The sequence below is a fragment of the Xiphophorus hellerii genome, chromosome 7 (genome assembly GCF_003331165.1).
Source record: "Xiphophorus hellerii strain 12219 chromosome 7, Xiphophorus_hellerii-4.1, whole genome shotgun sequence".
NCBI lineage: Eukaryota > Metazoa > Chordata > Actinopteri > Cyprinodontiformes > Poeciliidae > Xiphophorus > Xiphophorus hellerii.
The window spans coordinates 10,250,932-10,277,822 of record NC_045678.1 but is presented as its reverse complement, the minus strand read 5'-3'; the positions used below and the strand labels follow the sequence as shown (position 1 = coordinate 10,277,822).

The following is a 26,891-nucleotide window of genomic DNA, read 5'->3' as shown; positions in this document are numbered from 1 at the left end:
TTTATTTATTGAATGGGTCAGTACAGTACTAACTCAAATCAGAAAGAAAACAATTGGTGGTAAATAAAATTACTAAATACACTTCTTAGAAAGATTTTGTAACATGGATCTATTATACATGTTGGTTTGCCGTTTTCAAAATCTGAAGAAACATCTGCCTTTTCTGTCCCTGAATGCACCATGACAATAGCCAAAATATATTTAAAAAAATTAATTGCTTTTATTGGTTATCATTATAGTTCTTTTTGAATTGAATTGAATTATTGTGTTGGTTTGCAGACCAAAGTTGTGCAGATGGCTGTTTTTTGCTTTTTTTTTCTAAATATACACACAAGCTCACTCTCAAAACAGAGGTCAGATTTCCTGACCAAGATTGGAGACGACAAAGCCTTTTGACATTTCCACTAACCAGAAGCTCAACCCCATGGGTATTCTACCTCAATGGAGATGCGTGTGTGGGATAGAGATAGCGAAAGGGAGAGTAAAGAGAATGATCATGAGACAGGAGCTGACAGAGAACAGAATGTCTATGCCTCTCTGTATGAAATGCTTGGTTTCCACAAGATAGTGACTTTGTCTGCATGCTCTGTAAGGTTTAGGGAATCACACTGCAAAGACAAGCTGTTGAGCTCAATGAAAAGCAATGAGCATTTATCACATCTTTTATGTAGAGATACAGTCTTCCTTTCAAGATCTGTTGAGAATAACCTTTTAACATTTCCTGCAGTTTTCTTTTTCTTTTTTTTCTCCCACCAAAGCTAAATATGGCGTGCACTTCACTAGACAACACTTTCCACATCGTTCCGATAGTAAAGCGCCATTGGTCGCCATTGAATACATGACAATTCTAATTCTTTTATATGGCCAAGATGTCAACAAATAACTGGTCAACAAGAATCAGGACAACTTGATTCTTTACTGTATGATTGATGAACACTTTGAATGCTTCACATCCTGCTGTGTTTTTGAAACATTAGATGTGCAATATGCACAATCACACTAACATGTAAAAGCATTGCAGTTGAAATACACATTGTGATTGAGGCATGGGTTAAGTAGCAATGTCAAATGATTAATATTAAGATAGAACAATGTTAGAAAATGTGTTTTTAAATATTTGCATTATAATTGACACCAACTCCACAGTTTTGATCTTCCCAAGCTGGTACACAACCTTGCGCATCAGAGCTAAAGACACCTACTCCATCTCCCCTTGCAGAGGTTCATCTCATCACTCATGGCTGAGAATCAACAGTGTGCTGCTGATGGGAGTATGAAGCTGGTAACAAGTACATTGAGAGACATGGCAAAGGCAAAAGCATTTTGCCTTGGAGACTGACAAACTGGAAAAGCTGAAGGATCATTATAAGTTTGCTGGCTGTGCTAGCACTACAAAAAAAGTGACACTGATGTTTGAGAGCAATCTAAAAAAGTCGGTAAAGCTCCTGTACATGAAAGAGTGTAATAGGATGACCTATTTAAATATTAGCAACCTTTTGCTAGCCACATTACGTGTTAAATCAGTCTAATTTACCCAAGTTAAATACCAAATAACAATATAGAGTAAAGCACGCACTGTGCAATGACTCCGTTCTTTATCAGAGTATTGAAAATGGCATCAATATCTTTTATGGGCCCAAGATGTGAAGTTGATTTCTTTAAACTTGACACCCTATGGTACTTAAATTCTCTCTGTATCATGTTTATGACAAGTAATTTGTCAAAAAAAATAGTGGTTGTTGAGATTCCCTGTTATGCTGACAGATTCAACTAATACAGACTCTTGTAGGGTTAGAAAACAACTCAAAGTTAGTAAAGCACTGAAAAAGCTCTCACCACTTTAAAGTCTTCGTGCGACAGCATTTACACAAAGATGCAAATGACTTGTAATTAAAGACAGAATCTTGCGACATGCTAACTGTTAGCTTATAGAAAGTTAACATCCATCCAACATTTATTCAATGGTCAGATAAACAAAAAAAAAATCTCCTTTTGGCATTTGACCCTAATTATTATTAGAGAAACATCGAGCATGCAATATTTGGATGTTTCTACACTGATTAGGGATAATTTAACACAGTTTGCGACACCTGTCGCTAATACATTTGCAAAAATAAAATGTGCAAATTATCCATTTTCCCCAGAACACAGCTAAAACGTCATCATGACTTGTTCTGAGTGACTACTACTCTTATCATTCGAGTTGAATGTATTTTTACACATATTGTGTGAGTGATTCTCCAAATTATCATATTTATATTGTTTTTCAGCAAAAGAAATTCCTACCTATACAGCACTGGTATAAGACGCATCATGTTGTTGAGACACAGTCTGTGATGGAAGCAAAATGATAAATAGAATTACCATTAAGATTATTTCAAGTCACAAGTTTCTTAGGTGACATTGCACACTATGTGTAAAATACCTTGCAGAATTAAACCACAATTCTTTTTTCACTTAGTTTCACTAAATCATTTACTAACATATAGAGAATGTCCACAAGATGGCCGGGAATGCATGGATCACACCTGGGACATTTCCATTGGCTGGAAGAGCTGAAAAGCACAGAGGCAGATTGACTGTTTCCTCATGTTCTGTCTCCCTGCACTGGCTGCCAAGGAGCACAAATGCTCTTTCTGCTGGTACACGAGATGAGTATAGCACATGTGCTCATTGCTGGCACAATATAACAGTACTCACACAGGAACTGTCACCAGCAGACTCGGCCATGTTCTGGCACAAACTCCGGTGACAGTTTTCTCTCTCCTGTTTACCGAGATTAAGGAGAAACTGATTGGGATTACAAACTGTTTCACTTGAGCTATCTCTTCAGTCTCTGCAATGAAATTCTTCTAAAACAAATAAACAAAAGAGCTCTTTCTCCAGCCCCTTATTTCTTATTCTTTTCTAGTTCTACTACCCTGATTGAATTTATGTGGAAGGGCAACTCTTTGCCTTATTTTAGAAATTTCTTGACATCATTGTGTGTTGTAACTCCAAAACAGTTTTGGCTGAGAAAATGCAGGTGTAAAATCTTTAACGACTTCAAGTAAAATAGAATCTCCTTGAATTATTACGGCCTTAACAAGAAGAGGCTGACTCATGTCTCTGGCTGGAATTTAGACCTTAATAAACCATGATAATCCATCTGTCAGCACCCTTTTACTCTTCATATCTTCTGTACTTTTTAACTTCTCTCTCTGTACCCAGTTCTAGTTGCAGTGTAGACATTTGAATTATCTATATCCTCATATATATCCTTTGTTGCTTTCCACATTAATGTGGACATAATATACTGATTTATTCATAGACTGCTGGTTCTTGACAGACATTTGTTCTCACAAATAATTCATACATCAAAAATGTGTTTCAAAATATCTCTAATCAAAGTAGAATTGTTCAGTCCAGATCTTGCCAATTTTGTTTTTATTTTTTAATCCAAATGTTGATTGGGTAAACCAAAAAAGTATATTTTTTCTTACTGAAAGAATGGATGACAATAGGTCTTGAATGTGTTTTATGTAATTTTGTTCGGTTGAACTGATCGATTTCTGCAAATGTGAACAAGGCCATTTTTGTTTTTAATGTCCCAATTCCCAAAAACAGGATAAAAACAATGTCCTTTAGGTTTCATTAACAAAATAAACATTTTATAATTTAATCTTTTCAGATTAGAATAATGTGATTCGCATTTATCTGATGCGAATCAGATTATTAATCAACCAAAAGATTCCCAGTTTAAAGCGATAGAAGATCACATTAAGTCTTGATAAACACTGTAAAAGAGTCTCAGATTATGAGTTTCAAAACTAATGCCTACTATATTAGCAGGCTACAGAGGAAAGCCACATACTTCTGCACTGAGTGCAATTCCGGGGGGAATTCTGCGTCAAATAGACATGCAAGCGACAGAAAACTCATTGTGACTGTAATAGAGAACCTACTTTTTTGGAGTAGGGAGGGTTCTCCCAATGCTCATGATGCTCCTTGACAGAATGGCCCCCTGGGTGGTGAACCATTTATTGTATTTCGAAACTTGCCACTAATCAGTCTGGCATCATTTATTTCATAGCTATATGAGCCTTCTCCCCGCTGACAATTTAATTTCACATTTAGGGCATTAAGGTACCTCTCCATACCTTTTTTGCTGTCCCTTTTAACCATTTTAAATGATAGCTTGCCGGTGATTTTTTTTTTCTCCCCATCTTTTTCTCCTCAGTTGACTTACCCATTTCAGGAGCCGCCTTATCCCTCCACACAAGAGACTGTGACCATAACCTTGACAGATTGTGTGAATGTGTGCGAGTTTTAAATGACAGCAATCCAGGGGGTAAAGATCAGAGTTAAATGGAAAGGGAAAGTTATAGAGAATCAATAACCTCAGGCTTAAGAGGAAGGAGTAAAAGAAAAAACAAAGTTTTACATTCACTAGACCTCTGGGCCCCTCAGTGAGTTACTAGTTATCGATCACTCTGCATTTACTGTAGCTCTGCAGACAAAGAAAACATTAAGGGAGAGGAACATCTGCTGCTCATTGACAGAGCAAGAATTGTAAATTAATCAAAAGCGGTTTTAATTATTCACAGGCTGACATTTCATAGTTTCTTGAGTTTTGTTTGCAGTTACAATAAGTTTGCTTTAAAATGCAGGCAATAATGCACCAGCCAAAGAGGAAGAAAAAAAATCGGGTAGAACAGATTATATCGCTGACTTGTGCTGTGGAACAGTTTCGCATGGTCAGGTGCATATTTTTTCAATTGCTTAATTAAATAATTAGACACATTTTGTTTAATAATAGTATCAATATGTATAAATATTTGGCTTAAAAGGCCCAACCTAAAAATCACATTACCTTGCTCATTCCAAACATATAAAAAATATGCAGCATTCTTCAAAAATATTTGTACCTATTAAACTTTTTTACATCTTCACATTACAACCACAAACTGCCAAATTTCTGAATATTTTGTTGGAATTATACAAGTGAAAGAAAATGACACACTATCTTCAACATTTTTTACAAATTAAAATCTATCAAGTGCCTTTGTATTTGCATTTGGCTTGCTGTAATCTGATAACTCTGTTGTTCTCATATGGGGTATGAATACTTTTTAAGGTACTGCCAGTAGCAGAAATTATGTATAATGCTAATAAATCTCAAACGACCCTCCTATTTTCATAGGAGATAACAGAAGCATACATTAAAACTTTTTATAATATACATTAACACAAAATAAGTGTCTAAAGTACTGGTCAATATTATTAGCCTCTTTTTACATAATTCAATGAAACAATAAAAAAATTATAATAATTAGTCATTGCTCTATAACAACAACTGCCAGAAGATTAAGAGGCATTCTCCATTTAGGTCCTAAGAGGGTGCTGCTATCCCCTCTCAGTCTCCAAAATATGCAGGTGTTTAATCAATTATATGCCGTCTCCAACTGATGGAGCCAGTTGGACTCAGAAGTACCCAGACCAGGGGCACAGGCTCATACACCAACAGGCAGGCATCAACAGGCTCTGACAGTCAGAGAAACACGGACCAGGCCAGAAACACACAGGTGGTTCAAAAGACACTAACAGGTATAGAGGGATTATATAAAGGATACACGCTGGCGACCTCTTTGCGAAAAGCACCCACCTGCCAGCTCTGAAACATTTTAATCATTTGATGGCCAATTACTCTCAACCCAGGCAGAGCAGAACAGAAACTCACACTTCACTTCCCCAGCACTCACAGATGGCCAGACAGGCTGGGTGTCCACCGCTTTTCTTTGTTCTACCTGTCCAATCTAAAGCACAGCTCCCCTCTGACATAAGTGAACAAGAGACTGTTTTGAAGTTTTCAGCACGACTTTGAAGAGTGAGCAGGAAGAACTGCAACCTATAATATCATAACATGCTACAACATGATGTTTACGTTCACAATGTAATATTGGAACGGAATTGTTTAAAGTATAAAGAACTGTTCTGTGTGCAACGTTTCACAGACAAACGCTACTGTGAACCGACAATATCCGATAGTGCGCATATGTTTACATAAGTACTGATGCCTTGGTACTTGGTAAATATTGAAGCTTCTAATCTGGGCTCATTCAATGTTCTATAAATGTGACATGATCTTATAGTGATATTGTTTCAACAGAGACCCTATGTCTGCACACAATATTTACCTTCTACACAGGTCAATGTGCTGCAGATCACGTAGGATTATCACTTATTACAGTTTTCAAACATGTCAACAACAGCATGATACAATGCTAAAGAGGTAATGCACCCATTTGAATCAGGTTTGCCAAAGCTGAGAAACATCTAAAACAAAATATGAGATAAACAGTGATAGTTCTTCCAAGTGGCCAAATATATAATTGAAAGCAGGATTGTAATACATTGCATCTGAAATATTTAGCCTACTAAATATTGCATCCAGACATTCCTTCATAATTCATTTTTTGCAGACACTGACATTGCAATGATGATTCCAATTCAATATATTGTTCAGTTCTACTTGACTATAGCAGATTTCTCAAGATATATTCAGCTGTTCTGAGATAAGCCTTAGAATATTGTTAGAGATTATAAATGAACAAACAGCATCATGTAGACCATTAGCTAGGTCAGGGATAAAGCTGTGGAGAAGAATTAAGTGCTAAAATATTATCCCTAGCATTTATCTAAGAAACAGCCCAGGGACTCATAGTAACTCCGAGGGAGCTACAGAGATGCACAGCTGAGGTGGAACAATCTATTGATTGGCCACATAGTCGTGTACTCCACAAATCTGGGCATTATAGAAGAGTGGGAAGAAGAAAACCATCGTTGAAGAAAAATCATATGAAGTCCTGTTTGCGATTTTCCACAGGCCATGTAAGAGATGTTTTTGTCCAACATGCAAAATGGCATGTTTGGGCAGAAAACTAACATTGTACATTACCTTGAAGCCATTGTCCTTGCTATGATATATGGTGATGGTAGTGAATTTTTCAGAAGGTCCAGAGAAGATGGTCAGAGTTAATGGGAAGATGGATGTGCTAACTACAAGGCAACTCTGCAAGAGGTTACAAACGTCTGAAGACTAGAGTGATGTTTGACATGCAAGCAGGACAAAGACCCTAAACATAAAGCAGGGCTACAATGAAATGGTTTCACTTGAAGCAATCTGTGGCAGAATTCTAATATTTCTTTGGTCAGTTGTTGTAGTAAGTATTTTGTCTATCCATTTTTCGCTACATGAGGTAGAATAAAAGGTAGCTATTTCTTGTAATTGAAAGTTTCTTCAATAATAAGTCAGAACAGTAATTCTTCATGTCCATATCAAAAAGCCATAAAGACATCGAGAGTGAGGTGGCACTTCATAGCCTTATTACAGAAGGCTATTATTATTGTGAATTATTAAAATTTTTACTAAGAAAACTGCAATCACACATGTCTACTTACTGTGAACAGTGGTGCTGTTCACAGTAAGAATCCATCTCTCAAACTTCTAAAAGTTTACCTCTTTGTTGCTGTTTTCACATTTACCAGTTAAGATTAATAAATAAATAAAAAATACCAATTGATGCAGTATATTTGAAATTCACATTTAAAGACATTAGCAGATCTTCAAAATTAGAGAAATGTTGTCCATCCACGGTCAAGACGGCTTCATATTGTGATGTACTCCAGCCGTTTAAGATTGCGTTCAAAATATATTAGATGTATACTTTTAAGTTTTAATTTGCAACATATACAAGTTTTATTTGAGAAAAAGAAAAAGTTGGCTTTAAAAATGTGTCTCACATATTGCAACTTCTGGAAAGCATGAAGAAAATGTAAGAAGTTTTTGAGCAATCTGATGGCTCTGCATGCCACAAAACGCTGTCATTTTGTGACAACCAAAACAATTGATGGCTTTTGAATTCAAGCACCGTGTTATTCATGTCACTGTCAGCACTATTCAAACACTAAAGCTATTGTTGATTATCCGTCTTATGCCTGACACTTGACATGTTAAAGAAAGCAGAAATAAACAAAGTTGAAGAACGTCACAAAATACAAAAAGAACGATTCTGGCAAAGACTGTAACCTCCCATATTTCTAGTCTGTTATTATGGCCTTAAAAATGTCTTACAATCATAAAAAGTAAAGGTAAATCCCCATTTTTACATAGCTTGAAAGGTGTTGTCACCCAGATCTTTAGCTCATCCTGACAGTGGCATGTTATTTATTTTTCTCCTGTACAAACAGTTCCTAATATTTCTCTAGTTTAATTGTGAAAACATGATTGCATAAGCAATTCATTATTACCACATGCAGTACCTTGTAAAAGCATGTATATGCCATTGAGCAATTTCCCCATTCTGTTTTTTATAACATTTTGAAATGTTATGAATTTACTTGAATGTTTTGTGATCTGCCATCTAAGTCAAGTTCAGTCAGACTGGAATAAGAGCAAATGTGTACATCAATTCTCAGGTCTTGCAACATATTCTCAATTGGATTCAGGTCTGGGCTGAGCCATTCTAACACATGAAATTGCTTTGATCTAAACCAGACTACAAAATCTGACTGACATTCTCTGAAAAGCTATTTTAAAAAAAAGTAACACATCCCTTCATTTTTGATACTAATCAGAGGGATTCTAGATACAGTAGGTATAAATAATTTCTTACAAATGCACTACATATAACACAGTGCCAATGACTGTCTGCCTGAACTTGATCTAATTCTAGTCTTTGCCGGATTTGTGATGTTTCTTCTGGCAGAAAGTCTTTTTGGAACAAAGCAACAATAAGAGCTTATTAGTATGATTGCAAGAGAGAAACAGAGAAGCTGTTGAGTGCTGCATGTAATGTTGCACATGGCTCAAAGGGAAGTAAGTTGTGTTTACCCCTCTGGTTATCCCTCCATCTAAATGTTCCCTCCTACTGAAGATGGGGCTCTGGGGAGAATACTACTTTAATAGAGAAGCTCCATTTTTCACTACTCCTATTTTCTATCCATTTTCTCTGTACTTATTTGTTGCTTTTCTTCCTGTGTGTGTGTGTCAAAAAGCTCTTGAGAAGTATTTGCTCCAGGAAGGCGTGTTGACAGCTGTCCTCCCTCCGTCGACTCTATTGGCAGTCTCTCACAGCGAGGGCCATGCCTTTCACTCCCAACCAAACCCCCATCAACAGCATCCCAGCTTTAAACAACACCCGCTGCTTTCAGCTTATCTTTATAGCTCAACCGTTCGGCTCGCACAACCCGGGCAACACCGGCGTCCATCAAATAAGTCATTAGCGCAGCTCTGCACATCAAATATTAACTTCTCCTCATTTGTAATCGAGTCACCGAGGCTCAGATGCAACAGCTGAATGCAGTGACGCATGTGAAAACAATAAGGTGCGGATGACTCTGCCACAAGTTTCAAATGGATGATGACGCTCGCTGAGTGTTTCTTTGGCCACACAAGTAGAATATGAAATTGCCTATGGGACACTGAGAGCAGCACTTCCACCAGCAGCATATTCATTATGGGGTGTACTTACCTGAAGGCAAGCAGGCGCTCTACCATGTGGTTTGTTGACATCCACAGCAACAAGCTGCCATCCTCCGGCAGCGTCTTCATGGAACATCTGTGGCATAAGGGCAGCAAATAAGTGGTAGAAAATGCTCACAAACACACAGAACCAGACACATCATTTGAAGTAGTAGACGTGACACACACAGAAACCCCGTGGCTACATCATCATGAAACATCTGTGGCTGCAAAAATAAAGCTTAAGGCATTATGCACATAGATTCAAGCCCACCCAAAACAGGATGCTAGCTTCTAAATGCAGTGAGGTTGCCCTGGGGTCTAAAAGTGAAAAAAAAAACACAACAACAACTAAAAATAACCCTGAGACATTCAATTATACAAGACAGCTAGTTCACACATTACAACCTTTTCCTTTATTTAAAAAAAGGGGGAAAAATGGGGTAAATATGATGACATATGATGGTTAATCATCTATACTGTGAAGCAGGTATAGCACAGCAACTATCTAAAATATAAATGCTCACAAAAAAAGAGTCAGAAAGAAAACTGTCAACAAAAAAATTAAAAAAAGAAGCTCATGAATGTGCATATCAATACATGTGTCCGTATTGAGTCCAGATACCCAAATCATCGATGTAACATTTTGTTGTAAGTAATTTAATCCTTTATATGGGGTGTCAAACTCCAGTCCTCAAGGGCCGCTGTCCTACAGTTTTTAGATGTGCCACAGGTACAAAACACTGGAATGAAATGGCTTAATTACCTCCTCCTTGTGTAGATAAGTTCTCCAGAGCCTTAATGACCAAATTATTCTATTCAGGTGTGGTGCAGCAGAGGCACATCTAAAAGTTTCAGGGCAGTGGCCCTCCAGGACTGGAGTTTGACATCTGTGCTCTATGTGGAAAAAAATCCCAATTGTAAATCCTCTCTGGAATAAACGATCCGGAAAGATAAAAATGAATCTGTCCAGCAGGTGGTGATGTTAAAATTGTCAACGTCAAAATGTGTTAATGTGTAATGTTAAACAGTCTTTATAAAATTGTAAGAGAAATTTGAGTTGAACATAAATTTAAAGACACAATTTATAGCAGTTTGAAGAAAATGATCTTCTGGAATGCACTGCTTTGCTAATCTTGTTTTAGTGTTTTATCTTAAAGATTGATGTACCAACACTACACTTCTTTACACTACAATATGAGAAAAAAAAATGTCAACTGTTGGTTGTCACAGGGAATATGAAATAGATATGAATTGATAATGCTAGATCAGTGTGAAGTGTCAAGTGGAAGACAGCTCCATTTCCTCCTGGACAAAATTGGGCCAAACAGTATGGAAAAGGGGCAAAATGGCATTTAGGATTAAGACAATTGAACCTACATTTAATTTAGATTTAATTGTCATGCTGACATTCTGTTAGACAAAAGAATGTGAACTTGTCTGAGAAGCAATGTAGTTGAAGGCCAAATAAACTAAACGATGTATGAAAATGTGTTTGTGGTTTTGGTTTGTCATTGTGAGCCCGGCATTGCATGTTGTATTTCTGTGATCATGAAATAAAAAGATTGGATTTCTTTGGAGTCAATAAGTAGCCATACTCACCAGCATGAAAATATGGTTGTTGTTTTTTAAAACAGACTGGATGGTTTGAAAAGTCAGAAAACAGCTTCCAACCAAAAGTAAAGGTAAAATGGAAGTCAGTGATTGAGCAAAGATGAATACAGTTAAACTTTCAGAATGGCTAAGTCCTGGGAAAAGAACTGCTTTTGGAAGATTTGAAACAAGTCATTTCACAAAGGAAAATAAACCAACACCTAAAGTTTAAGGGTTATGTAAGACAGAATGACATCACTTTTTCCACAGAAAACACACTCAATGGGCACTTCAGCTGCCAGGAGTCTCACTCAGAATATCAAATACAAAAGACAAAGTTTTAGACACTTTTATGAATGAGAAATATGCTTTCAATAATTAACTGGGTATTGTTTTTCTTCATTTGTAACTAAAAACATTCTCGTAATATGAAGTAACTACAGTATATACGTATTAGATAACTGCTGCCTTGAGAGGCCTTGTAAAGCCATGTCCCTTAAAAAGTTTGCGGTAGGTTCCTAAAGCATGGACTGTGGCTTGACTTGGTGTTTTAAGAGCCGTCACACACAGACATATACAAGACCTGGGCTACAATTGTAACATTTCTAAAGTTAAACCACTCCTGAAAAAAAGAACTTTATGCTTTCATCTGCTGACAAGGTTCATGCCGATTTCAATTTTTCTGCAAGACTTGGCACTTGCCCACACTAGAAAAGGAGCCAAAACTGTTTTAAGGCCCACAGATTCACTGTGCTTGACTGGTCAGCAAACTGGACTAACTAAATTGAGGATCTAGTTTTTATCACCTCCGTGCCATACTGCATTAATGCAGTAATTCATACAAAAAGAGCCCTGACCAAATAATGAGTGCATTTAGTGTACAGCAGAATTGCGTGCATTTCAGTAGGCCGACATCTCTATTAGAAATTTTTTTTGAATAGAACTACCACAGTAATAGCATTTTCTGAGAAACTGAACATTTGTTTTTTCTCAGCTGTAAGCCATAATCATCAAAACTAGCAGACGTAAATGGTTGAAATACACTCACAGGCAACTTTATTTTGTACATCTGTTCAGTTGCTTGTTAACTCATCCAGAAAAGCAGCTAATCACATGACAGCTGTTTATTGCACTTAGAAGTCTAGACAGGGTAAGGACAACTTGTTGTTGATCAAGCGCAGCATTAGAATGGGAGAGAATGGGGATTAGAGTGGCTTTCAATGTGGCATAGTTGTTGGAGACAAACAGGCTGTTTAATGTCATGTACATGTTCTGTCATTGTTTAGGCTGCTGGTCATGGTGTATTGGTGAAGGGATGCCAAACTCTAGTTTTTGATAGCTGGTGACCTGCATCCTTTCAAAGTGTTAGTGAACTAGAAAACCTGAATCAATTGGATGAATTACATTCTCGACATTTAAAAATTGCAGGATGCTGGCTCTCAAGTAGAGTTTGACGCATGTGAATTTTCATAGCACAGCCGGTGCTGGGACTCCCTTAAAAAATCACAACCTTCCACAGTACAACCTTAGTGCATCCCTTTATCACTACAGCATAATTATCCTCTATGATGCTGCTATGTAATTACTGAAAAAAATCCCTGAACCATTTCAGAAGTATTTCTATGCCAGAAAGAATTAAGCATTTTTGAGGGCAAAGATATGTCAAACCACTTTCACATACACCTTGCTAACATATGTGTATAGCACAATGGCTGGTGAGTGAATTTCACTAGGAATTTATCTTAGCGAAATCAGCACGATTGTTTTTACATGATTGTTTTCTATATACAGTACAGACCAAAAGTTTGGACACACCTTCTAATTAAAATGGGTTTTCTTTATTTTCATGACTATTTATAAGGCAATAAATCCCACTTATTAACCTGACAGGGCACACCTATGAAGTGAAAACCATTTCAGGTGACTACCTCTTGAAGCTCATCAAGAAAATGCAGAGTGTGTGCAAAGCAGTAATCACAGCAAAAGGTTGCTACTTTGAAGAAACTAGAATATAAGGGGTATTTTCAGTTGTTTTACACTTTTTTGTTTAGTGCATATTTCCACATGTGTTATTCATAGTTTTGATGCCTTCAGTGTGAATCTACAATGTCAGTAGTCATGAAAATAAAGGAAACTCATTGAATTAAAAGGTGTGTCCAAACTTTTGGTCTGTACTGTATATCTATAGATATATAGGCATATATAGATATACAGATATATATCTATATACATCTATATATCTAAAGATATATATATATACACTGTATATATACAGTACATATATATATATATATATATATATATATATATATATAGCTATAGATATATATAGATATAATTTACTGAAATAAATCCACTTTTCAATAATATTCTGGTAAATTATGATAGACCTTCACATAAATATGAATGCTAATATTAGAAGGTCTACATATTCAGTCGAACCATTAATTATGAGTCATTTGTTTAAAACACAAATGCTTTGTTTGCAGTTATGAAAACATTTTAAATCACATCGGTCACTGTCATGGTAACAGTGATGATTTCTCTACCACACAGCAAACCATATAAAGAATTGTAGATTCGATGTTGTTTTTGCAGGATCTCATCCACTGTAAGAACATACAATTTCTATACCTCCTTTCTTCATTTACTGTAAAGTAGATGAAGCAAAGGTATATTTTTGCTTGAAAGAGGTTAAAACAAACAACGTGGTGAGTCTATGCAAATGATGGTGATGATGTGCAAATAGAGTAGTTAGATAATAGCAGATGACAACCCTGAGGACTGTGTAAGCTCTACTGGGTGAATCTTTTTCCTGATTTAAACTTCCTGTTGCTTCGCAGAGCTAATTTAAGGTGCGTCTAATCTCTCACAGCGTAAGACCCACATAAATCCTTCAACCATTTACTGTTCCGCTCTTTGATTGCCTCCCTACCTCCCACACTGTTTCGGCTTTGTCTCCTACCTGAACATCAACATGTTCTCATCCTGCCAAGGCTGTGCTTTGCAATCCAACGCGATTATCATCTTGCTTTTATTATCCCGTAATCCGGCACACACACTGTCGTCTTGCAGAATGTCAGACATACAGAGATAATAGGAGCCAGATTTGTCTTCAGTTCACTCTTACTTCATGTACAATCTGCAAGTTAAAACCTAATGTAATGTTGTGAAAAACAAGGAAAATTTTACCCCTTAAAGTTTGTCAGTTTTATTTAATCTTTGAAGCCTAATCTCTACTAAGAACAATAAATCTGGATAGAATATGGCAAAGTCCCGCAATAGAAAGTGTGGGACAGATTTTTGCCTCCCGTATCCCAGTCAACGGTTCTCGAGAGGCTGAAGAAAGGCTTATTTTACTTTGCCTTCTGTGACTGACATTAAAGTGTTATGACACGGCTAATTAGCTCTCCTCCCTCTAAGACAGAGATTTGGTACGGCAATGAGATTACAATTAAATTGGATGGTGACAAAAATGGCAATTTCTTTTAAGGTCTTTGCCATTTTCCCAGTAGCACAAGCATGTTCATGAATTACTAAACTAATAAGAAATGATTTGACAATTTCCCAAGGCGAATCACTAAAAACTGCTCATGACATCAATATTTGATGTTCTCACTGATCAAAAATACTTTCTGAGACTAAATTTTCCTTTAGGAATCAATCATAATATTTTAGAGCCGTAAGGCCTGAAAATCTTTGAAGTATGCAAAATAAATAAATCACACTCAGCCTTTCGATCAGTTTTCAAAGCAGAAATGTAATTTTAAAATGCACAATTGGGGAACAAAAAGAGTCTTCTGAGTCATATCCAATAGAACAGGAAAATACAACTGCAGATGCATAATTTCATGTCCAATATGGCACAATTTTGAAGTGCTTAGCCATGGAAAATGGTTATCTGGCTGCTTTTTGGAGACACACTAAAGCTTTCATAGTAATAGCTAGTAAAGAAGACATCAGCAGAGAGCAAGACCTTAAGATGACTGTAGGTGTTGGTAATGAGCATAACTTTTCTCAGGTAAGTAACTACTTTTTCTTACTTATAACTAGCTGTAGCTGCATTATTATTTTTTTCTCTTCTGTATTTAAGCTAAGTGAAGAAGAGGTCATTCAACCCAATTTGCAATCTGACTAGTATAACTCCTCTTCCTACCACATCATGTAGAAATAGATTGAAGTAATTTTTTTAGGAGAAAAAATGGCATCATCTTGTGAAAAATGAAACAGAACAACCACTTTTAGTTTAAGTGTCGTGACAAATGCTGTCTTCAGAATTTTGTTTTAAAAACTAGATACCAATAGTGCAATTAACCCATCACAAGTAAAACAATTATGTAGAGTAAAGTGTCCAAGTACTGGAAATCACTGTGGTGAATTACAGGAAGACTGAAATTGAATAAGAGAAGCCCCTCTGTATTATTTTTTTGGGGGGGTATCATAAAAAATTAGTTTTATCATGATGATGCACCTGATGCTTCCAAGTGCCAATAAATAACAGTATAATTGGAATAGTTAGTTGCAGGTATTGCTCTTCTCAATGTAAATGCTATACTGACATAGCTTATTTCAACATGAGCAAGTTTTATTTTTAATGGCAATATTTGTATTGGTGTGGTTAAAACCACATGCACTGATATACTGCTTAAAATTACTGCAATTTCTAAAAATACTTTTGACTTTCAATCTCACTTTTATTGTTATAACATTTTTATTCATATTCCTTATCCATCCTGCAGTTTGCCCGTTTGTTAAGTCTCCAAGCTAGTGCAGTGAAAGACCATCTTTCTTAGCTTCTTTACTTTGGTGGCTCAACTGTGATACAAGTTGTTACGTCATACATTCAAATTTAAGCTGGTGAGTTTGCTGTGATCATAAACAGGACAATTCAAGAAGTAATTCCTTTGCTACTTTAAATCTAAAACATAAATGTACCAGGGAGTTGCACTTAAAATACCAACATACATACAGTATGTGGGTCTTATATTAATAACTGCTAATTATCAAGCTCTAATTTTAATCCATGTTGGTATGTTTCCTTTTCCTGACAAAAATAATTCATCTAAAAGCTTTTTATAAAGCTTAAATTTTATTATATTATTCTTATGAATACACGCAGCATTAATGATTTTCTGCAGATTATATTTTTGGACTACAGAGTTGTTGGAACTAGATTAACACTTAGACTAATCGTATTTGTGTGCTGTTCATTCCATTTTAGTAAGTAGTCATTGGCAAAGCCCAGAAATATGACTGCAAAGATTACAAAAACCTGCCAAGAATCACATATTTATATTTAAACAGTCACTTCAATTCTAACACCAGTAAGAGGTAGTTCCTATGATTCAGTACCAGTGGCTTTTGTCATTTTAATCTGTGATTCCCTTATGCCAGCAAAAACATTTAAAAATTGGCAGCTAGGTTTTTATTTAAGATTTGCTTCTGCTTTTGGTGGCTTATAATAAAGTACTGGATTCTTTCCTTGATACAAGACAAGTAAAAAAAAATTTACATCTTAAAATATGCTAAATGCTAATCAAAACTCTGACTTACAGCACAGCCACAGATTCAATACATGCTTGTATTTGAGTCAATAAAGCCACATCCTGGAATATTTTGTGAATATCCTTCTAGACTCTCTTAAGCTATAATGAAAGACCTGTAGCTGAAAAGGTCCATATTTGTACACTTCATGATCAACTCTCAATTTCCCAAGAAATCAAATGAAACAACGATTCATTACGAGAAGATGGATAATTAATTCATTATTCAAAAGCATATTTTTAAAGAACCGACAGCCTTATGTGTCGGGGAAAAAACCAACTTTGGATGCCATCATGAATGTTTTCATGATAGCCAACTACCCCGTGAACTTTTTCAGATTTCATTATGATACAGCTACAGACTTCAATGTATTTTTAATGTGATTTAGTTAGATGAAATAACACAGAGAAGGACACTGTTGTGAAGGAAAAAAACATGCCCCATGGTTTCAAATATGTTTACAAATACAAATGTACAAAGTATGGTGTCAATTTAAATTCAGCTTCCCAGACTTAATACTTTGTAGGAAGTCTTTTTGCTGCAATCACAAATGTAAGTCTTCTCTACAAACATTTCACATCTGACATTTGATATTGACATTCTTACCCATTCTTTTTTTTTATTCTTTTGCAAATTAGGTCAAGCTTGGAGTGGATGGAGACTATCTGTGAGCCACAAATGCTGCACAGATTCTCAATTGGAATGGAATGACGTTGATTAGGCCATTCTAACACATGGATATGCTTTGATGTAAACCAGTGCATTACATCTTGGCTGTATGCTGTGTATGTTGTCCTGCTACAAAATAAATATCTGCTCCAATCTCCAGTCTTTTGCAGCATTTAGTAGGTTTGACTCCTTTTAATAGGCTCCCATCACCCCTGACTAGCTTCACTTTACACGAAGAAGAAAAGTATCTTCCCAGCACACCATTGTTAGTGTGAGTGATGTGATGTTAGCAGAATTGGTTTTGCGCTACACATAGTGTTGTGCATGTAAGTGAAAAAGTTTCATTTTGGTCTCATCTGAACATCTGTTGACTGATTATCCTAGCTGTGGAGCTTTATGGGGTTCACATTGAAAGGCAAGGGTGCGCAATATACCCAAGCTGTCATCATGACAATTTGAGGGCAACACTCACTTTATGTCTATGAGTGTGATAGTCGTACCTGTGTTGTAGCAGTTGATGTGGTACTGCTCCTCGACCCCCACATCTGCTGGAATTGAACTCTGATCTCTGCAAACGTCTCAATGATGACAGCAATAAACACATTCTGGAGTAGAAAGGACATGGGGAGTGAACCCAAGACATACTAAGACAATTAAAAGTAAATGACCAAAAAAAAAAGAACTGAGCATAAGCTCTCTTCACCATATATTAGATGACAGTCCTTCACTAATTAGCCCGAGAACGTTTTACTAAGGAGAAGTCATTACTCGAGTAGGTAAAATATCGGGTGATGTCAATTAACCTGAGCTTTTTCATGTTTAACTGCCTTCTGTAATTATTATGGAAAGAGCAGTAGAAAGACAGAAGCTCTAACCTTGACAAGCCAAGCCAAGAAGAAAATGAGAGTTATAAAGTAGAAGTAGGAGCGCCAGCGCGGGAAACTGTCGATGGCTCTGTACATGAGAAAAACCCAACCCTCCTGTGATGCAGCCTGATACACAGTGAAGATACTTGTACCTAGAAAATGCAGAGCCAGGAGAAAAAATACAAACATATTTTCAGTCAAAGATTTTCATACTTTGATTCAATTTGTTGAATCCAAGTTTACAGGCCAGTCAACAGAAAAGAGTATGACAAGACAGGAGAAAACATAAGATGTAGATGCACATGAGTTGGATCCTAAAGCACTATTGGTCTAACACTGATTTCATACTTAGAGAAAGTCCTCAGAACAGACCTGCAGGTTATTGTTACTTTTAAAATTCGCAGATCTGATTAAACTATAGACAAGCAACAGCATAGGAACAAAGAAACTCTATATTTCAAGTTTTAATATAAGATTCAGAAGCAAATCCAAAAGGCTTGTTTGAGCAAGGCATACAACTGTGGCTCAGTCAATCCAGTTCTGGAAGGCAGAAAAACCTTTGACCAATTTTACACCACTTAAAAAGGAAATTCTACCAAGTACTAAGAAAATGTAAATAAACTTCAGAATCTGAAAGAAAGTCTAGAAAAATTAGTGCTTAGTAATTTGAATTATTAATTAACAATTACATAGTACTGTAAATATAAATGGCTTTAATAATTGTAACTGGCCAAAAACCAGAAGAGTTCAATCTGATTTAATGTCATACATTGATAACAACATGTACCTAATTCATTGAATCCACTGTAACCAAGCTCCTGTCTGGTGAGGCCATAATGTTCTAGATCCACACATTTGAACCCAAGAGGGCACTGGTAGCCCTCTCCATCAGGGGAGCAGTGAGTATCGGGGATGGCAAAGCTGTTCCACGTCACTTTGCTACACAAAAGGGTAAAAAAAAAAAACAACACATCTTATATAAAGTACCTAATAATTCCAAAAGAAAAACTGAATTTAGTGTGACTCAAATCCTTTTTATATGTATAACTTTCTTTGCGGTAAAGGGAGTTTCCAGAATCTGCTTGGTTTCACTAATGAAAACTAATTCTCTTAAATTGCCTGCCCAGACACTCATCCAAATTGTTTATTAGGGGTTACAGGATCAGAAGGGATAATTTAATGCACTGTCACAAAGGGCAATCAGAGGCACAATGATGAATCCTGATAAAGCTAATTATGCAGGCCTGAAATAGATCAACACGTCTTACGAAACCGAGTCATTTTTCGTGACGACAAACAGGAGGGAAATGAAGCCCAACATTAGGATCAAAATGACCTATGAAAACAGAATACTAATGATTTTGTTATTTGAATAAATAAAAACCAAATGTTTAGAAATTATTCAAGATCACCTATTTATGTCAACATATGCCCACAGGCATTTAAAAAAAGAAAATTACTTAAATTTCAACACATGGGAAGAGCATGTGAACAATGTTCTCTATAATAAGTTTAAACTATAAAATGCATTCACAACCATATAAAGAGCATTGAGGAAATGCACAAAAAAACATAAATTTCCTGAATTTGAGATCAATAAAGTACTTCTTATCTTAACACATTGCTGCATAATTGTAATGTGGAAGGAAAAATATATAGTGTTGTTTTTTTTTACAAATACAAATCTGAAACATGGCAGCTTATGTGGCTTTATACAAATAGCTTGCTAAGCAAATATGCACAAAGTAAAGGTTGGATTTTTTTTACACATTTCAGTGTGAGAATATGCTATTGCAATAACATATGTTATGTCTATATAATAGATGCTTTCTAGACAGAATTATTATATGTGATCATAAAAAATAATTCTATAAGAAAAAATTATGACAACCAGCTGTTTTAGCATATATATATATAGTGATTCACATAATGTCACAAATCCAAGGGCAATACCATTAAGTTTTCAGAATTATTCCATAAGAGAATAAAATATAAAATTAAAGAAGTGTTTTATTTTTACAAGATACTTACTGTTTTTCTGTATTATTTGTTACACAGTGACGATTGAAGGTTCCAAACATCTGAACACCCAAAATTCCATAGAGCAGGAGAAAAAACAGGAGGAAGATTGAGACACTCCAGATCTGTTCCCCGGAGCGTCTGGGAAACAGAACAGAGAAAGCAGATTTTGCATCACTACAAGGATTTATATCCACAAAGTGTCCACATACTTTTAAAAAATCCTCATCGTAGTATTTTACTTCAGAATGTTGGTGATCCGGGAACGGGGGAGCTCAAAGCGGAAGTAGATCCTAAAGGCACGGATCATTATTAGCGCTCGCGGTATTCTCAACATTCCCCATGGAGACATCTGATCCACAAGCTTTGCTATTTCAAAAACCTTAACAAATAAGAAAAAAATATCAGTAATATAAATATAGGCCTAAAGTGAGAAATGCAATGTGCAGTCAAAGAAGCAATTGTATTTATTACTCTTAAAAACAATAAATAATGCAACTCACCTGAAGCACCAAGGAGACCCAGATGAAAAACACCATGAATCCATCAAACATACACCAGCGATCTTTCACATAGGAGTTGTCACCCTAAAAAGAGTCCCAGAAAAGACTTGAAAGATAAGAAATATTAAATGGATTTAAGAATTTATATATTTGACAGCAAGCCAACAAATAAAAATCATATGTGGGGATATTTCAGACCATTACTTATGCAAGAGTAGCATTGCATGATGCTTTAATGCGTATGTTTTATCAAATACGTTTATTTTATTTGTTTTACTTAAAAGGCTACATAGCAAAAAATGCAACAAAGACATTTGAAATGACAGTGCTCACCCCGACAGATTGACCACAGCATTCCATCAGCCTGTTTTCAATGTGATAAGACAAAAAATTCAAAGACCCTATAGTGCAAAGAAGCTGAAATGCCACGGGGCCAGTTGAAACGGCCATCCTTAATTACCACTTACAGAGAGAGAGTGTGTAAGAAGCTATTAGGGAGTCACTCTTTCTCAGGAAGAAAGGCTGCAAATGGAAGGGTGTGTGCTGAACACACTACAGATAAGTACCATGTTTGATTACATGTACTGACAAGGGCAAAACCATGCTGTTACATTCCTACGCAATGTGGACTTTTTATATATATACTGTATATATACTCCAGTACTTTCAACAATGTGATAGAAGACAGCAAAAGTTTCAGGTGACATTAAGTTCAATAGAAGATAAAATAATTAAACATGAACCTTTTTACATTTACAGATATTGCTAAAAGCTCCCATAATTTTTGAATCATTTGTGAAATATAAAGAATTAGAACAAGTTTAATGTTACTTAAATGAATAACAACCCTCAGAAGATGTGTCAGTGTTAAACAGAAAAAGTAACATGAAAAGAACCAGAAAAAAGGTGTGTTTTTTCCCATGCTAATGCAGGCCTCTAATTGTGAGGGTTTTTTTTACTAGGGGCTGCACAGTGGCGCAATTGGTAGCCTTGCAGCAAGAAGGTCCTGGGTTCGATTCCCGGCCCGGGGTCTTTCTGCACAGAGTTTGCATGTTTTCCCTGTGCATGCGTGGGAGAACTAGGTGTGAGTATGTGCGTGGGGGTGGGTGTGTGTGTGTGTGTGTGGTTGTTTGTCCTGTCTGTCTCTGTGTTGCCCTGCGACAGACTGGCGACCTGTCCAGGGCCTCTCGCCCGGAACGTTAGCTGGAGATAGGCACCATCTTTTTTTATGTCTTTTCAACAAAATTTTCCTCAGAGAAACATTGAAGACAACCACGTACAAACACACATTAAGAGCAAGTGAGGGTCACAGACTAACCCATCAAAATAAGAAACAAATAAGAATAAGATGCCAAATAACACATCAATAGCAAAGAAAAATATTCAAGATAATTTTAATCTCTAAAGGCAAAGCTGATCGGCTCATAATGCTCACACGTGAAGTTTCAGTATATGTTCCCTTCCATTTCTACCTGTGTTTAAATCTCTGACACATTGTAACAATAAAAACAAAAGTTTGTAACCAGCTGTGCCAAACATCCAGCCACTGGATTAAGGTATGGGAAATCAAGGTGTTAGGCTTTACATAACAGAAAATATGTGTTTTTTGTTGTGTACTTTGAGGTTTTGTGCCTCTGGGAACTATCATTAAAGTTATGAACAGTCTTAGTGAAACTACCTTGATGATTCCTCTTATATGCATCTTCGCTATCATCTCGGCAGTGTAGAGGAACATGAGCAGCGTGTCCAGGGTAAATGTCACATACTGTAGCGGAGGGTAATGCTCAAAGGTCTTAGGAGTGTTCATACAAACAGAGATGACACTGATGATGGCACAAGCTCGAAGCAAGGAATGGACCCACTGTAGGAACAGAACAGAAAAGGAAAAAAACAAAACAACAAAGTGTGACTGTTTTTTTGTTTTTGTTTTTTTTTCTCTTACTGTGAAGTACTAACTGGTCAACTAGGCCTCTTCTCCAGGTGGACTCACTGGTTTGTTTATCCAGAAGATGTCAGCACTGTCCGCAAGGGTCTCATCTGGCCCAAAGTCGGTCATGGGCTGGGCCTCGACCCGGGAACTCTGTTTCCTCTTCAGCATGCTGGGACTAGCTGTGCTATACAGAGAGTGGATCTGACAGGGAGAGGGAGGCGAACAGGACAATGAACAAAGCTAAATGAGGAAGTGGAGAGCACTCTGGCTACATCCAAGTCAGGGCAGTGGCAGAACTATATTTATAACTCTTAACAGCCTAGATTATATCCTGAATGTATACACTTCTTGCATATGTAACGCAGTAAAGTCATTATTGGCCATATTTACCTGGAGGTTAAAAAATGGGAGTTTGGTGGTAAACTGACTTTTATGTGAGGTTAAAGTTCTGGTCAGACAGTTGCATGCACTTAAGGACATGAATGCCATCTTACTTTTGGTCTTTCATGATTAACTCAAATGTTTTTTTGTTTTGTTTTTATCCAGGGTGAAATGATTAAACAGTAAACTGAAGTTAGCTGTATTCTCAATATTTGGGATCACTGTGTGGCGGGAATACCTGGATATGTCCAAGATTCATCCACCTAGTTGAGAGAAAAGCTGAGGGATTTAGAAATTGTGCTCCTTCTTCTTTATTTTATTGACACTGGGCAAGCCACCAGTACCACTGGCAGCAAAACAGATGCTGTCAAAACCATGCTAGACAGTAGGCACGGTAGTCTGACAGGGCAGTGAGGCCTAATAAAAATACATTAAAACATTGTTTGGTACAGACAAAGCAGGCTAAAATTAAGATTTTGGAAAGTCCTGACCTCTACTGTATGGCAAATGTGTAGACTACACATAAAAGTTAGTTTCATGGCAGAAAATCAATATCTTTAAAAGAACTGGATTGGCCAAATATGTAGCAATACTCATACCTGAATCTTGCTGGCAGCTACTAAATGCTTGTGGAAGAGGTGCAACCTCCAAAGGGACATCTAGGGATTAAACACTGGTCGGGTTGTGTATCAACCAATAATGTAATAATCACCACCTGGCAATGACTTAATACTTCTAACCATTTAAAATGTACTAAATGGATAAATAAAGTCCAAAATTAGTGACATGTTTGCTCCTGATCACAAATTATCACGAATTCACACCAAACAAACAGGTTAGAAAAATAAAGTCCAAATTTAATGACATTTTTGCCCCCGATGAGTGTATGTAAACTTCTGATCAGAACTACATCTGAGTATGGATATATTTAATACATGTCTAAGCATTACCAAGCTTTGGTTTCTGTTAGATCAAGAAATTGTCCCTGACTTGAAATGCCAGAGTATTGGTTTATACTTCAAAACTAAATGTGCTGCATTGTTGAATGATCACCGTGATACACAACGTAGCACGCATGGAACACAGAACGAGTGTATTCACACTGGAACAGCTCCAGTAACTTACCATCCCCAAAAAGATCTTACAAGATCTTCATCATACTGAGTGAAAAGGCACAGGCAGCAGATCGTGGTGTAAAGAGAGTGACTTGGTTGTTACCTGTGCTTGCCAACATCTGCATGTATGGGTGTGTGAATGTGTGTATGCAGAAAAAAGAAAACTGTACAGGCCGTTTCAACATAAGAACACAAGAAGAAATGACACTGTGAATGGAGACAAAGCGCACATACCAAAGGGAAAAGTAAAGCTGAAATTGCTCCAGCACTGCACATAACATGCGATCAGGCATACCCTGTAAATAACACACAACAGTTAGTCAACATCATGGCTTATATGGTGTACAGTACACTACCCACATCTACAGTACGCTCATAGAGACAGGAATGCCCACCACGTCTGACATCGAGGCATATATGCGACACACTCTGTGATTAAGTGAGTGAGTGAGTGAGTGACTGAGGTGTTGTGGAGGAGGATGGAGTGAAGGAGGACCAGCGGACTCACTGTGAGGCTCCTCATTGGTGCATTCATCCCCAGGTCACAGAGGGGTGGAGGAACCAACCAGACTGAGAGAGATTACAGATGCGAAAAGGATAATGTCCCAACGGGTTGGTGGTCCTGTGGCAACCATCAGTGATCGGTAGCAGTCGGAAGAGCAGGAAAGATAAAAAGTAAGAAAACATTTTTACATGTGTAGCTATGTGTACGGTGCCAGAGTCTGCAATATACACAAACTGCCCTCAGTTTAGGTGAAGAAAACTCATTGTTATTTGACTTATTTGAAAAATAAATTAAAAGAAAAGTTTTTGAATATCTACTGCAGGAAATTTGTTTGAACCACCATTTAATTTTTATTTTCAGAATTTCAAATAAAGATAAACATAAAGGTTTTGCAGAGAGAAAACGAATACATTGTCTTCTATGTGATGTTGATATTTGTGGAATGCTATGTATTCCACAAAGACATGTTACTGTAAATAAAACAAAAACAAAAACATCCAAACTAATGAGAAGAACAATAGAGTTAAAAAAATACTAGTACTTTCTGTGGTGTCATTCTATTGTGGAAATTCAATGAGAATAGTCAATGACAAAACTGAAAAACTGCTAAAACCTCCATTTGTTTTTATACCTATATTTAAAACATCAATTGATGCTTTCTTATTTGTAGGCAAACTTGTTGAGAGCAATTTTGGAAGGACCAAAGAGCCACTGGAGGCTCCAGAGCCGTGGGTTGAAAACCCACGGCAAGGTACCCACTGTCTTGGTACCTTGCAAGAATGTTCATGAACCTTGATTCTGTTGTGTAATAAACCAATGCAAACTAATGCATATTGTGAATGTCAGAAAAACAAAATGTGGTATTTTGGTTGTTTTTTTTTATTTTTTTTACACAAATCTAAAACTTAAAAGTTTTGCACCTCTTTATTCACAGTCCTCTAAATCAATCCTTTGTAGAAAAAGTGTTTGCTGCAACACAAATCATCAGATAGTAAGAAATGGTCGTGGTATCAACTTTTAAGTTCTGCCACAAATTCTCGATTTGATTTATGTAGACCTTGACTGGCCATTTGAACACATGAACTTGAACTAAACCATTCAACTGGATCTCCACCAACACTAAGCAACTATTGACATAAAAATAATAATTACATTAATTTCCCTTTCCAACTATAGCAGCTTGTTTGGGTTGCCTTTTAAATCAGACATTTCGAACATTACAAATAACCGCAGCCTTAAAGTATACATTGCTTTACTGCTGAGGTTGCTGTGAATCTGTACTAAAAGAATTTAAATCCAGTAAAAAGAAAAACTTTGAAAAACATGCAATATTTTTCAAACAAAAAACACAAAATTACACCAGCAGTACAAGCAAAACAGTGCGACCGTACCCCTCTCATTCCCTCACATGTTCTTAGCAATAAAAGAAACTGTCCACCTAATAAACCCCATGTAGTTGGAAGCAATTTTCCAGTGTAATTGCAACACTTAACATATGCAGATAGAGACGTGAGGGAGAGTGAAAACAAAATTGCAGGGTCTAAGTGCTATTATGTGGGAGTATAGGTGGCAAAGACTGCAATTACTTTCCCATTTGAAGAGAGGACGTGTTCTTCACTGAGAAAGATGTGATCTCTGGACAGAATAATTGTAACTGTAAGCATTTAAAAAAAAAATAAAAAATCAAACTTTCTTTGTCGAAGTTTTGTTCGTGAGTCCAAAGAAAAATTGCAAACATTCTCTGTTTCTTTGATGTTTCTTAAAAAACTTTTCCGGCAATGTCATGCCTAAGCAGAATTTGAGTGTTTACCACTCCTGTTGTTGTCATTGATCTCATTGTTCACCATTCGCCTCACCATACCTAAATTATAGTTAAAATGTTTGAATATATGCCTATTATAATATAACAGACACATAAATTATTATTATCCATTGTTTTTTAGCATTTTATTTAGTTTTCAAATTGCATTACACGTTGCACCCAGGATCAGTGGGAAGTGAAATTTCAATTTAGCTGGAAGTGCTTTATATGTAGCAAATTGACAATAACATTGACTGTTATAAAAATCAAAACAACATGTAAATAGTTAGATTTTTATCAATTATATACTACTTGTAGAAATAAAAAGGTTGCATTTTTTTTACAAAAATCTTATTTTTTAGCCAATAAAAGAATAATTGATATTTAAAAAAAACACCAATCTATGCACTCCTCATCCCACCAATTCATTAATATGTTGATCAGAATTGTGGTGGAAACTTGA

General features: G+C 36.4%; 1 protein-coding gene across 4 annotated transcripts in view; it reads right to left on the bottom strand.

The window, feature by feature from the left end:
• Positions 1 to 26,891, bottom strand: part of nalcn (sodium leak channel, non-selective) — an 82,599-nt gene that overhangs the window by 53,526 nt on the left and 2,182 nt on the right. The window contains exons 2-12 of one of the 4 annotated variants that reach the window (XM_032567827.1): positions 24,631 to 24,744; positions 24,357 to 24,418; positions 22,687 to 22,827; positions 22,375 to 22,557; positions 20,697 to 20,780; positions 20,436 to 20,575; positions 20,206 to 20,334; positions 18,962 to 19,113; positions 18,184 to 18,326; positions 17,809 to 17,913; positions 9,513 to 9,599 (exon numbers count right to left, since the gene is read on the bottom strand). In XM_032567827.1, coding sequence (XP_032423718.1) covers positions 9,513 to 9,599; positions 17,809 to 17,913; positions 18,184 to 18,326; positions 18,962 to 19,113; positions 20,206 to 20,334; positions 20,436 to 20,575; positions 20,697 to 20,780; positions 22,375 to 22,557; positions 22,687 to 22,827; positions 24,357 to 24,398 — 1,206 coding nt within the window. In that variant the 5' untranslated portion in view covers positions 24,399 to 24,418; positions 24,631 to 24,744. Of the gene's footprint in view, positions 1 to 9,512; positions 9,600 to 17,808; positions 17,914 to 18,183; positions 18,327 to 18,961; positions 19,114 to 20,205; positions 20,335 to 20,435; positions 20,576 to 20,696; positions 20,781 to 22,374; positions 22,558 to 22,686; positions 22,831 to 24,356; positions 24,419 to 24,517; positions 24,579 to 24,630; positions 24,745 to 26,891 lie in introns of those variants that run through there. The other 3 variants (XM_032567828.1, XM_032567829.1, XM_032567830.1) reach the window with 3 other exon arrangements.